The sequence below is a fragment of the Adiantum capillus-veneris genome, chromosome 14 (assembly GCF_014529385.1).
Source record: "Adiantum capillus-veneris isolate H3 chromosome 14, ASM1452938v2, whole genome shotgun sequence".
Lineage (NCBI taxonomy): Eukaryota > Viridiplantae > Streptophyta > Polypodiopsida > Polypodiales > Pteridaceae > Adiantum > Adiantum capillus-veneris.
The window spans coordinates 31,156,325-31,169,578 of record NC_140944.1 but is presented as its reverse complement, the minus strand read 5'-3'; the positions used below and the strand labels follow the sequence as shown (position 1 = coordinate 31,169,578).

Below are 13,254 nucleotides of genomic sequence, written 5' to 3'. Positions count from 1 at the left end.
GTGTCAAAGACCTTGTCGATGACAAGCTCCGCCACTTCACTCGGTAGACGACATAGAATCCATGCTGCTGTTTCTAGTTCCTGGCTCATGAGATGAGAGTGAGGTATAGAAAGACTTTGCAGGATTTACCCTTTTGTTTGGGAGACGGGGTGATTGTCGGCGCTGGAAAACCCTTGAATCTTTTGGTGCAAGGGAGAGGGAGGGACCACGCGTTCGTAGTAGCTTCCTCAAGTTGTGAAGGCTTGTTGTGGGCGTAGGTGGAATAGGTGCTAAAGATGTGGACGTAGATGTAGAGAAGCCTGGTGCTACTTGAAAGACTACTGATGTGAGAACGCCTGTGCGGATGTCGAGGGAGAAATGATGGCCTTTTCTTCACTTTGGGTTGCACTCATGTCGAAGGTGCGGTTTTTGGCTAAAATGTGAGTATGATGCAGCTTGTGCCTTGCTTTTATGCTTGCGGGGATGATAAGAAATGTAAACAATTTGAGTAGGGAAAGAGGGTCTTACCACCTCTTCTATGCTAACAATACAACACCCTCGCAAGAGTGTCTTGATGACCTGAGTCAAACCTTCTTGAAGCTCCTCCTCTTTAGTGGTCCAATTAGAGAATTCAAGAAGCCACTCGTCCATGAAGAGAAGTAAACATGTCAGCCTTGTAAACTGAAGGTTTCAAGAGCCGTCCTTAGTGGGGGCACCGAATGAGAGGCGGAAGTGAGAAAATAGACCCGGTGGCCTCTACACTAAGACTATGCACAATGGCCTCATCATGGGGAATACACAATAGGGGCACCACCTAGCAGGATATGCGGCTAGGACGCATACATATACACAATGAAACATGCCATGGAAAACAATTTCAAGATCCACACCCAAATGTGCAATGGGGTGGTCAGAGAATAAGGTGAGAGGAGTGGTGAGTGAGTGAGAATGGGCTCGCTACTCGTGCATGTAGTAAGGAAGATAACGAGGTCACGGATACATGCAAGTATGCTCACTTCTCATACAAAAGGTGGCGAATCCGCACACCTCAAGATGGAAGTAGCAAGATAATAGGAATATGAGAGGGAGAGAGAGTGTGTTTATATGATGGTGAATCCGCACACCTTAACATAAGAAGAAAAAAAAAAAGGCAAGGAACAAGCATATACCATACTCACAATCGGATGTATCCAAAGCGACACAAAGTATGGCACCAAGATGGTGTGTGCTGATTGCTTGCAAAAGATGAATACAATAGGTAGCGTATGGCAGGAAAATGAGAAGGGAACAAGATCGTAGGAGGCATAATTGAGAGATGGGAGTTGCTGGCGAGGAATATCATGAGTATGTCCACCCTTCTTCTTCTTGAAATTGTGCCTTCAACTCTTAATTACAAGTGGTGTGGAGGTGTGGTGCTCATCTTTTGTGCATGGTGATGGTGTTGTGATTATGTGATTAGCGTTCATGCTACAAGCATATAACACAAGAGTGTGTATGGATAGGTGTGTGTGTGTGTGTGTGTGTGTTTTAGTGAGCTCTCATGGCCTCCTTATATAGGGAAGGAGGGGAGGATTTAGCAATATTTCTATTTGAGGTGAGTGTCCCACTTTGGTGACTAGGAAAATGGGGTGCATGTGACTGTGGCTCCCATCTTGTCTCCTCATTATTTAAAATACCAGAGTCAATAGAGAGAGAAGATGAGAGAATGTGGGTAGGATGTAGAGGATAGGAGATATTTACAATAGTCTAGTTTTGGCTAGACATAAGCTTATTAGGGAGAGAAGAGAGAGGTAAGAAATTTACAAGAGAGATTGTCAAAGGTGGATAGTTGTTGATGAGGATGGATCCTCCAAAAATGGTGATAGAATCACTCTAGAGTTTCCAAGACCTCATTAAAAGAGCCTTGTCTCTTGTAATCATGCTTGAAGACTTGTAGAACCATAGCCATTCTAGAGGGAAGAAAATTGGGGATGGCCTGTGTCACCATTACACGAGAAAACTGGGGTCCACTACAAAAATCATATTTCTGTGTTCATAACTCCAAAAATTCTGAAAAACATTGAGCTAAAAGTTGAGATCACGAGCTACATCTTTCATGTTGAACGCTCCTTCTGATTCAGGGTTCTTCTCTACTTAAAGAATTTAGCCAAATAATGTATTATTTGTGGCTGCAAAGGTCTTTTGGTGGTCCCCTTTGAGTGGACTTCTCTCTTGCCTTCAAGTGTAAGCTCCTTCATGTGTATGAAAACATGACCTAGAGTTTTGAAAAGATTGGCAATCATCTAGATGGAGATATTATTGAAATTTGAAAGTGGGGTTGAGGTTTGAAAATGAAAACTAGTGAATAAAATATTTGGTAGGGTGGAATAATATATATACGTGAAAAATATATTAGAAAATACTAAACTATATAATGTAATTTATATATATTTAATATTTAAGGTCAAAAGAGATATAAACAAAGAAATCTTACTTTATTTATGCTACATCGTGATTGATTAGCATAAGTCTTATTTATTTAATAAAGGCTAAAACTTTTGTGAAAAAGGGAAGAAAAATCAAAAGTAACTTATATAATAGGAAATATTTTGGTAAAAGGGCAAAGATATATGGGGGGGTTCCCATGCATGGAAAAGCTTGCCTCAGTGCTAAGGGGGAGGGTTCTTTTGTGTGTGTATGTGTGTGTGTGAAAGAGAGAGAGAGAGAGAGAGAGAGAGAGAGAGAGAGAGAGAGAGAGAGAGAGAGAGATCCCAAGGGGCAGTCATGAGCATAAAGGGATGGGTCTCGTGAGTGTGAAAGAGAGAGGGGGTAGGAAGTTCAACTAGAGGACCAGAGAGAGAGGGAGCACTCCAAAGTGGTGATTCCAAGGTGATCAAAGAGGCTAGACACAAAAGAGGAGCTTCAAGGTGTGTTCAAGAGAGCGGATCAATGAGAATCAAGTTGAGCACAAAAGGAGAAAGGAGATAAAATGAAGGGGGAAAAATAAATAGTAAATAAAAAATTAAAAAAAATCATAGGGACAGTAGTGACATTGCTAGTGCACCCTTCTCACAAGTTAGCACCCCCCATACAAGCAAAGAGAGCACATGAAGCAAGGTAACTCCCCCCTTCCAAAGATATTAGAGAGCAGTTTGTAAAGTTGAGGACCCCCCACAATAGAAGTCAATTTTTAATCAAACTAGGGGCTTTTGTGTCGTTTGAAGCCTACAGAGTGGAGATTCTTGATAGAGGAGTGTGCCCATCAACCCCCTTTGTAATTTTTATTGAAAATGGCCATTGTGATGGGGGTGCAAGCCTTGTGGGTGTCTTTTGAAATGTAATCAAGCAACTATTTCCCAATTGTGTTGTCATTTCCCCTTCCCCTCTTCTCTTTCTCTTTCTCTTGTGTTTCCCTATGGTGTTGGCAGTGTGGATGTGTGTGCCCCCCCGGACCAACGGTGTTTTGTGTGAGAGAGTCAGAATGAGTGGTTGACTACATGTGCATGTGCAACGGTGGAGAGAGATCGTGGTAGTAGGTTTGCATTGTGTGGTGGTCTTGTGAAGTGTGTAAGCCTTGGGAAATGAGAAAGTGGTGGTCTGCTAGTGTAAAGTGTGTTATTGAAGGTGTTTCCTAAGAGGATAGGGGTGCAGTGGGTACCCTAAGATATAGAGAGTCCTTTGTTTTTGTGCTTGGTGCTCTCCCCCATTCCCCCTCTCCATGTTCTAGTGCCCCCATTGAGGAGCACACTGATTTATCCTAATTGATTAAAATAAAGTATGTTTCACATTGGAGGTCATGACCGCTAGAATCTATGGACCAATTTTCACGTTGACAGACATGAGGGTCCAAAGCTATGGACCAATTTTCACAGGCGAGGAAACTCCCAATGAGTGGAGGTCGGATTTTGAGCTCTATATGCTATCACTATGTATGCCGAGCGAGGATAGAAAAAGACATACGTTTCCTTTGGTGATGCGTGGAAAAACTAAAGTTTGGTATGAAGCTTTGAAAGGTGAACCGAGGCAAGCGTGGCCGGCTCTACGAGAAAGGTTTCTTCAAGACTTTTGCAAGGAGGTGTCCCTAGTAGAGATGGATGCGATGCTGAAGGCGCTTAAGCAAGATGTAAGTGAAGAGTTCAATTTGTTTTTGGGTCATTTTGAAGAGTGCTGGGCAAAATTAGCACTCGAGGTGTTCACGGTTCAGTACCCCCTATATAACGTGCATTTGTGGTGTATTTTAAAAAATTAGTCTTTTTAAATTTCTAAATGAATAAAATGACCCCTTATTTTATGATGTTTTTTCAAAATTGAATTGCCTAAATTTTTGGCATTTTAAAATCGCTCCTTTCGAACTCACGTTATAAATTAACATGATTACATCGTGCACCCCCCAAGAATTAGCGGCATCCATGCAATTGCCTAACGGGGATTACTTGAAGCTGGGTAAATTCATTGTGTGTCTCCACCATAAAGTGAGAGAAAAGGTCATATTTGAAAGCCCAAAAAACTACAACGGTGTAGCAGTAGCAATTGCACGATCAAAGTGTAGAAAGATAAAGAAGAAGATAGAGCAGGGTGTGTCGGGCTACGATGGGACCCCTTCAACTACAAAGTCCAAAAGAAGCTTTGCACAAGGAAAATAATGAAAATCGAGGTGTAGCCATTGTGACATAGAATTGAATACGTACGGTGCAGGATTTTTTCGATCAGATACAAGAGTTGTGGCTAAGTGTGATGGATAGAGGGAAACCAAGAGGAGCAAGGGGCAGGGCAGGATCGCTACCATGTAGATGCTACAATTGTGGAGAAGAGGAGCATTATGCACCTAATTTTTCTCAACCACCAAGAGAGAGAGAAGGCATTTACCCATTGTTTGGTAGAGGTCAAGGTCAAGGGCAAGTCAATGCTCCAAGAGAGCAAGCAGTGGAAAAATATGTGCAGTCAGCTCCATCATATGTAGATGAAGTTCAAAGTGTGAATATTATCAGGGTGGATAAGCAGAATGTCAATATTTTGACCAACAAGAGGGCAAGACCAAAGAGGGAGATAGAGATAGAGCATGCAAATAGAGCCAACACGGCAAAGATAAGGTGTATGAAGGTAGAAGGAGACATCGCAAGATTAAGCAAGTCGATTTCCAATTGGGGTGTGGCTATCCCGAGTACAACCTGGTAAGTGATGTTCAAAATAAAAGAAAACATTGCTTTTGGTCAATTGTTGGCTTTAAATCCAAAATTGAGGAGGCAATGGTCCACGAGTGCTAGCACAAGGCTATGGAGAGCTAAGAGAAATGTGCACGCGGTGTAGGACATGGCCTTGAGGGTAGGTATCCCGACTGATGTTCTTCCACTGGTGGATGCCGTCAAAGAGAAAAGGATGGAGGTGCAAGCCTATATAGACGGTGGAGCACAGGTTGGTGTCATGATGGAAGCAGCCATGAAGGAGACGAGGGTCAAGGTGATAGCCAAGTCGAATGTGCACATGACAATGGCCAACCATACTAAATCTTGGTGCATGGGTGTGGCTCAGGATGTGAGGGTTAAGGTGATGGGCATAGAGTGCCTGATAGGTTTCTTTGTAATGAATGCATGTGATAATGCTTATCCAATCATTTTGGGTAGGCCATGGATTTTAGCAATAGATGCTAAACTGGATTGGGTGATCCTAGTGTTCACTTTTTCTAATAGAGAGAAAGGGAGACAGAGTGTGCTAGATTTAAAGATCAAGGAAATCAATTCTCATCCTATGGTAGATCTAAAGATGAAGACGCCACAATAAGCTACGAGTACGAGATCAAGATGGCCTATGACAAAGGCTAGAATAGCACAAAGGAAGAGGAGAGTGAGGAAAACATGCTGAAGATAGACACGGATTTGTTTGGAGTCACCATAGACGACTCCCCTCCTAAGGGAAAAGGTGTGTAGCCTCAAACTCATGGTTTAAGCATAGAGAAGGTTTCAAACATGTTAAGTGAGGATCTGACCAATGGTGAGAAGGAGAATTACTTACAACCGTGTGAGTCCTATCCTAATATGTCTGCAATGGAATACAAGTATTTCTAAGGTGCAAAAGGGGTAGAGCACAAGATTGTACTCAAGGAGGGACATAAACCTAAAGCGCAAAAGCTGAGAAGACTAGGGGAGATCCAAAAGGACGCTCTTTGGCAGGAGGTCATACCATGTGAAGGAATTAGAGAGGGTTTCACCAATGCTCATAACCCCTAAGAAGAATGGGAAATGGAGGGTATGAGTCCACTACAAGACACTTAATGCGGTGACCAAGATAAATCACTACCCGCTGTCGTTTGAAGATGAGATCATAGAACAGGTGGATGGGCATGAGAGATACTCAATTATGGATGGTTTTTTTGGGTATTTTCAAATAGAGATTGCACTCCAGGGTTGCTTACCATAGAATGCCGTTTGGGTTGATGAATGCAAATGCTACTTTCCAATATTGGATGAACAAGGTGTTAGGCCCCTACTTGAGCCGCTTTATTAGGGTCTTCATAGATGATATAGGCTTTTACAGTTTAGGAGTCAAGCATCTATCAAAGCTATAGTTATTATTTCAAAGGATTGGTGAAAAAGGAGTTCAGTTGAACCCCAAGAAGTGCAAGATAACCCAACCTCAACCAGAGTTGTTGGGTCATGTGGTGTCGTAGAATGGTATAGAGGTTGATCCCGAGAAGGTGAAAGCGTTGGTGTTAATGGAGCCTCCATCAGAAGCTCAAGGTTTGGCTTTTTTTTTTCCATAAGCTAAAGTATCTATCACGCTTCTTTTGGTTGTTGTTTCAATATGTGCATCCTCTTCAAAAGAGGGCTCAACATGTGCACGGTTATGAGTGGGACAAAGAATCTCAGGAAGATTTTGACAAGGTCAAGGAAATTTTGTGTCAGTTGCCAGTGGTGTGTTCTCCCAATCAAGAGGACAAATTCTAATTTTGTATGACAGTGGGCACGATTGCTATTGCAGCAGTCTTACTACATAAGGTAGGGAGAAGATACAAACCTATATACTTTGAGAGCAAGGTGATTAGCCTAGGAAAGACTACCTACACCGAAGCAGAGCAGTGGGTGATGGCTTTGGTCTTCTCTTGCAAGAAGTTTAAAGTGCATTTAATCGTGCACAATTTTTTTGTGTTGATGGCTAACAATCTGCTGCCAGAGGTAGTGCTACATTTGAAGCCAGGAAGCAGGATTATAGAGTGGGTATTGAAGCTGCAAGAGTTTGAATTTGAGTTCAAGGTCCACCATACGAGTCAGTCTCACTTGGTGGACATTCTTGTCAACAAGGCCGTTGATTTTCCAACCTATCCAAGAGTGGTACAAGACAAAGCTAGAGAGGAGCTGTATTTAGAGAATGCTTTTACAATGTGGTTCAACAGAGCGTATGAAAGGGTAGTGCAGAAGGCTAGTGGCGGCGTGGTGATACAGAAACCCCACAACAAAGCCATATTTTCAAAATCATATGATTTGGAGGATGTCCATACCAATAATGAGGTGGAGTATCTCACTCTGCATTTGGGTTTGAAGCAATGTATATAGTTCGACACTCCAGGTTGGTGGTAAAGGGCGATGCATTGCTAGTCATCAAGTAACTATTAGGCCAATGGCAGGTAAAGCAGGATTCTTTTGAAGCATTGGTTCTTTTACATTAAGAAGATGCTAAAGTTTTTTAAAGAAGTTCAATTCAAGCACATGAGAAGCAAACAGAACCAAGAGGCGGACCACTTATACAGGCAGGGAGACTCTAAAGGAGATTGGAAGATTTTTCAGTGTAGGACAGTGTCTAGAGGGTTTGTCCAAGTTGCCAAGAAGAAGGGTTGTGCAGAAGGTCCACAAATTCACATTGGTAGGTGAAGATCCAATGAATTATGGGCGTGATGGAGTGCTAAGGAGGGTGGTGTATAAGAAAGAGATAGGTATGGTGCTAGAGCAATGCCACTGATAGCCGTTTTTCGGCTCTCCGTAATTTCCATAGTGAGTTAACCCACCCTACCAAAATCATCCAAACATTGTGGCTATCCCTACCATTTCATTGTATATAGGTGTGTGTGAGCTAGGGGACTTTTCCCATATCTTCTTAAAAACCCTCAGCTAGCTAGTCACTGGGCTAGTTGAGCCAAAAAAATATAAAAATATAAAAAATATAAGTATATTATGGCCCATTTGTGTGTAAATATTTCATTGTATATAGGGCCTAAATAAAATGATTTTTCATAATTATTTTGGTATTTATTTAAATATTTATACTTAGGTGTGTGTTATTTATGCTATGTACAGTGACTCATCATTACCATATTTTTTCTTACCATTTTGCATACTCTTTATTCCATATAAAAATAATTTCATGCAAGCATCTCTTATTTTTGGTGTAACTCCATCGTAATAAAAATCCAAAAAAACTAGTTTTATTTATGTATATATTTTTTCACTATTGTGATTTTTTCCTTCCTACATCTATTCTCTATTACTCTCATAAATTAGACCACCAAAAATATTCATCTTTTTATGGTAGACTTATAATGAGAGAGATTTATTTTGACCCCTTTATATTTTTTCCACCTATATTATTTATATTTGACATGTACATATTTTTTTAGACCCCTAAATATTTGATTTTCTTAGTTGTACTATTCACTTATATCATGATCTCAACAATATCTTCAATTATAGACCTACCAAATAAGGTCAAGGGTATGTGGCATGCATGCATGCACCATAGGGAGCTCACTCTTAGAGGTATTCAAAAGAATCATCCAAAGAAGGACCTCACAAGGACCTTGTGCAGTGGAAAAAACAGTCTTTTTGCTGAATTTTTAAAGATCACATGCTCCCCGAATTTGGAAAGGTGATACAAACAAAAGTTGTAGCTCGTGAGCTGAACTTTCACCTCAAAGTTTTTCATATTTTTTTGAGCTACGAGCTGTGAGCTATGATTTTATTGGTGGACCCCAGTTTGCCCATGCTATGCAGCCACACTCCCTCTTCCACTTTATCATTTTCCTCTTTCACACACACTCCTCCCTCTCCTTCCCACTCCCAAACCTGCAACTCCCATTTCCTAATTCACCCTCTTCACCATTGCCACATCTCTCACACCTCCATAGCATTCATCCTCCATTTCTACACCCTATGTGTCCCCCTTTCTCTCTACATATATGTCCATATTACCATACTCTCTTCAGCTTTGTAAAGAACTTCAAAAAAATCAGCAAAAATCCAAGGATAACCTCTACAAATGAAGGCTTTTATCATGAATTTTCCAAGGTTTGAAGATAACATAGCTTCATTGACATGCGCTACTTCGCCATGCTGACCACTTCTTCTACCGATGTTGTAAAGAGGTGAATGTCAACTTCTCCAAGCTTCAACCTTGCTTTACAAGCTTATCCCTTCTCTAACTTTTCTCATCATATATCTCACCATTTGGTGAATGATTTTGTAAATATTTTTTAGTGATAATTACTAACTACTAACCACTAAACTTATTGTGAAATGCACCCTCTACTAGAGTAGGCCCTCCCAAATTATTCACTCAATCCCTCTCTCCTTTCATCCTCAATAATTCTCTTCCCTTGAGCCCACATCCATGTGACTCAAAGGACAAGAGAGACCCACCCTCATTAAAAATAAATAAAAAAATATCCATAATCTCTTATTCCTTTAAATAAACTTGATTAGGCCTAATCCTAATCGGGGCTTCTAAAACCTATAAATAGAGCCCTTCTCTCCCTTGTATATCATCACATGATCACACTACACCACACCATCCTCAACACATAACACATCACTCTTCAAGCCTAGTTGTGTAGAGTGTGTGCATTGTGAGTGCTCTATTCCATCACTACACATAGGTGCATGGAGAAGCTTGAAGTTAGTTATGCCATCTAGAGCAGTGGAGTGTATGCCATACTCTTCACCACACTTGTAGCCTACTCTTGTGCATAAATAAGATTTATAGTTTTGGGTGCAATTGTATGCTGCAACTACGACTCTTCTCTCCAAATTGACTTGATAAGTTGGCTAATCAGGCGGTTGAAGGTATATTGTCCTTGAAGTTTGTTGTGCCATTTCATGCTTGGTGGTTTGAGGACTTGTTGAATTGTTTGCATAAAAGGTCAATTGTAAGAGGGTGCTCGGTGAGAGGGCTCCCGTGACCCTAAGACAATTTGTGTATTGGCAACAAGGTCAAGTTTTGTGTTGTCTCTCTGTTTCTCATCAAGCTTTGTGTGCATCTAGTCTTTAAGGCTAAGACTGAGTTGCTCAAGTTGATTTGTGCTCTTTACCTCTCTCAGGCGTGGTGAATGTTTGTGTTTGGTGTGTGTGGCTATCTTGTATTCCCCTCTCTTTGTGCGTTTGAGTACAAGGAGATATCACGTGCGTCCTAGTTCGCATCTACAACTAGGTGGTGCCCCTTTTCTTGTCTAGTTTCTGGCTGTGGGTTGTTGTTGTCTCTGATTGTGCTTGCCCCAACCCTAATTGAGCAGCACGGGAGCCTTGAAGGGTGTTTAGAGGCCGCTCTTCTTGTTGCCCGCCCCGGACCGCCTCACCACAAAGAAAGTGGACATCAAGGTAAAGACCAAGTTCTATTTTGAGTGATGAGATTAGGATTTTGGTGGCCCTCCATAGTGAAGGACTTGCATTACATACCACGATTATCAGACGATAGGTGAAAGGTGATTGATAGTGGAGCCACAGGGTGACATCATCGCATAAAGTGCTTTCAAGTAGTTGGGTTTGGATTCCATAGGTACACTCCCAAAGTCTACAACTGGTAAGAAGTACATGGTGGTAGCCATTGACTACCTTACAAGGTGGTCGAGGCCAAGGCTGTGAAAGAAGTGAATGCTAATGTGGCAGCTCAATTTGTATTCAATAACATTTTTTCTGTTTTGGGGTTCGGTGGTTGCTAGTATTTGATAGGGGCCAAGGGTTTAAAAGCAAGATAATGCGTGCATTAGTGGAGAAGTTAAAGATTCAGCATCGGTTTTCCTCACCCTATCACCTCTAGTGCAATGGTCTAGTAGAGAGTGTTAATGAACAAATCATCAAAATGCTCAAAAAATACATGTATAAGAAAGAGACTAAGTGGGGAACAAATCTAGAGAAATGTCTGTGCATGTATAGGACGTCCTACAAAGTTGCTACAAATTTCACTCCATTCGAGCTAGTCTATGGTAAGGAAGCTGTATTTCCGGTGCATGCACAATTAGGTGCTTTAAAAGGTATGTGGCGGGTCAATACCACTCAACAAGAGGCTCTACAGGATCGGATAGCTAGTGTAGAGGCTTTGCAATTGGACAGGGAGGCAACAACAGACTACTATGTGAAACAAAGAGAAAATTGGATTGCCAAGTTCAATCAAAACTTGTCAGACAATAAGATAGAAGAGGGAGACCTTGTCATAAAGTATGATAGTTACCTGGACTTCACCTTCTAAAAGAAGTGGAAATGTCTATACAAAGTGAAGAAAGCCTTTCCAAATGGGACCTATCAGCTGCTAAGAGAAATTGGTAAGCTTCTTAGGAGCAGGGTGAACGGTGTGCGGCTCAAGATATATTTTGAGAGAATTCTAGTGCCTGAAGTGCATCAGATTTTAGCAAAGGGGGGTGGCCAACCCCCTTAAAATATACAGGGTGCAAGAAGAGAAGATTTTTTACATAGAATTTACATAGGGTTATGGTTTTGCAAGTGTCTTGAGTTGTTAGCTTGGTATGTCAGTTTTAAAGTTTTGTAAATATGCTTTTGGTCAAACATAAATGTTTGACGAGGGGGTTGGGCAATGATGGTACATACAAAGTTGGTCGAGGCCAAAAGTAATTCTAAGTATTGTGAGAGGTGTACACAGGTGCAAGGTGAAGGGTTTAAGCAGATATCAAGGTCGTGGGCAGCTAAAGGGTAGTAGAGGTGTATGCTTAATGCAACTTTTTAGGTCAAAAAGACTTTGGAATGGGTCAGTTGGGATGATAGGTCATATTTTTTAATGTTCCAAGTTAGTGATGTTGAATGTAGTGTTTGAGGTGCTCTAGAAGCCGGTCCATACGACTCGTCAGAAGGATCTTTGGTGTGCAAGATATTACAATTTAAAGATAAAAGGTCTAGTAGATCCCCGACAGACAGGGTAGCTGGGGATAGGTGACTCGAGAAAATGTTAGCGGGAATTATGGGGCACGCCTACCCTCTTGGATCACAAATTAGATCTCTACAAAGCAAGTTATGGCCATCAAAAAAAATTTCGAAGGCCAATTGTGGGTCGGGTTGACTGCTTTGGAGGTTGTGCCACAAGGAATTTCTTCGGCCTCTGTATGGTTCTAGAGGGAGGTATGTGTTCTGTGAAGCCAACAAGAATTGACAACTTGTCAATCGGATGCCTGGATTCGGAGATATGGCTTGTCAAGGTATGGTCCAATTGTTGGCCCATCAAAGCCAAAAAGGGGACAAGGCAAGGGAATTCAAAATCAAGAGCCTAATCTTTTGGCCTAAGTTTGTGACTTGATCACCTGACCGGTGGAAATCAAACGGTGAGTGTCCAAACTTGGGATAGAAAGTATTTTTTCCCTTTTTATTTGTAAGGAGGCTGGAGGCCCTCAAGGGGCTGTGTCACCTCCTCCTGCCACGTGGCCTACTAAAAGTTCCATTTACATACTTTCCCATGTAGACTATATGGTATATGTCCAAGATGGGGCTGTCAAATGTAGTATCGAGCTGGGAGAAGGGCTCTTGTGCCATGGTAAACTCCATCGGGTGGAGGTCATGTCACTATGTTGGCATGAGCGGGTGGTACTCTAGTGGCACTGGCCAGTGGCGGTGCGATGGAGTTGACAACAACGTGGTGGCACCCCTATATTTTTTTGCAACCCCGTGAAAATGAGGACGTGGTAGGGAGGTCGTAGTGTCCGATCACAGGGCCAGTTGGCCCTGAGCCCTTTTGGACGCAAGGCAAGCCCCACCACTAGCAATATCACTAGTGGTAAGGGGGAGGGTTCTTGTGTGAAAGAGAGAGAGAGAGAGAGAGAGAGAGAGAGAGAGAACGCAAGGGGCGGTCATGAGCATAAAGGGATGGGTCTTGTGAGTGTGAGACAGAGAGGGTGTAGGAAGGTGAACCCGAGGGACCAAAGAGTAAGGGAGCACTCCAAAGTGGCGATTTCAAGGTGATAAGAGGGGTCAGACACAAAATAGGAGCTTCAAGGTGTGTTCAGAGAGCCATTCAATGAGACTCAAGCTGAGCAAAAAAGGAGAAAGGAGGTAAAATGAAGGGGGGGGGGGGGGGAAAGGAGTGAAAATTCAAAAA

The 13,254-nt window shown here is 42.0% G+C and overlaps 1 protein-coding gene across 1 annotated transcript; it reads left to right on the top strand.

Moving 5' to 3' along the window:
• Positions 1–11,031: 11,031 nt before the first annotated feature.
• Positions 11,032–11,403, top strand: LOC147442172 (uncharacterized). Its single transcript, XM_086529338.1, has one exon. The coding sequence runs from the start codon at positions 11,032–11,034 to the stop codon at positions 11,401–11,403; it is 372 nt and encodes a 123-aa protein (XP_086385464.1).
• Positions 11,404–13,254: the final 1,851 nt, after the last annotated feature.

Bases quoted from the DNA above. Each gene is read 5' to 3' on its own strand.
- LOC147442172 (XM_086529338.1), top strand. From the start codon at position 11,032: ATGTATAAGAAAGAGACTAAGTGGGGAACAAATCTAGAGAAATGTCTG.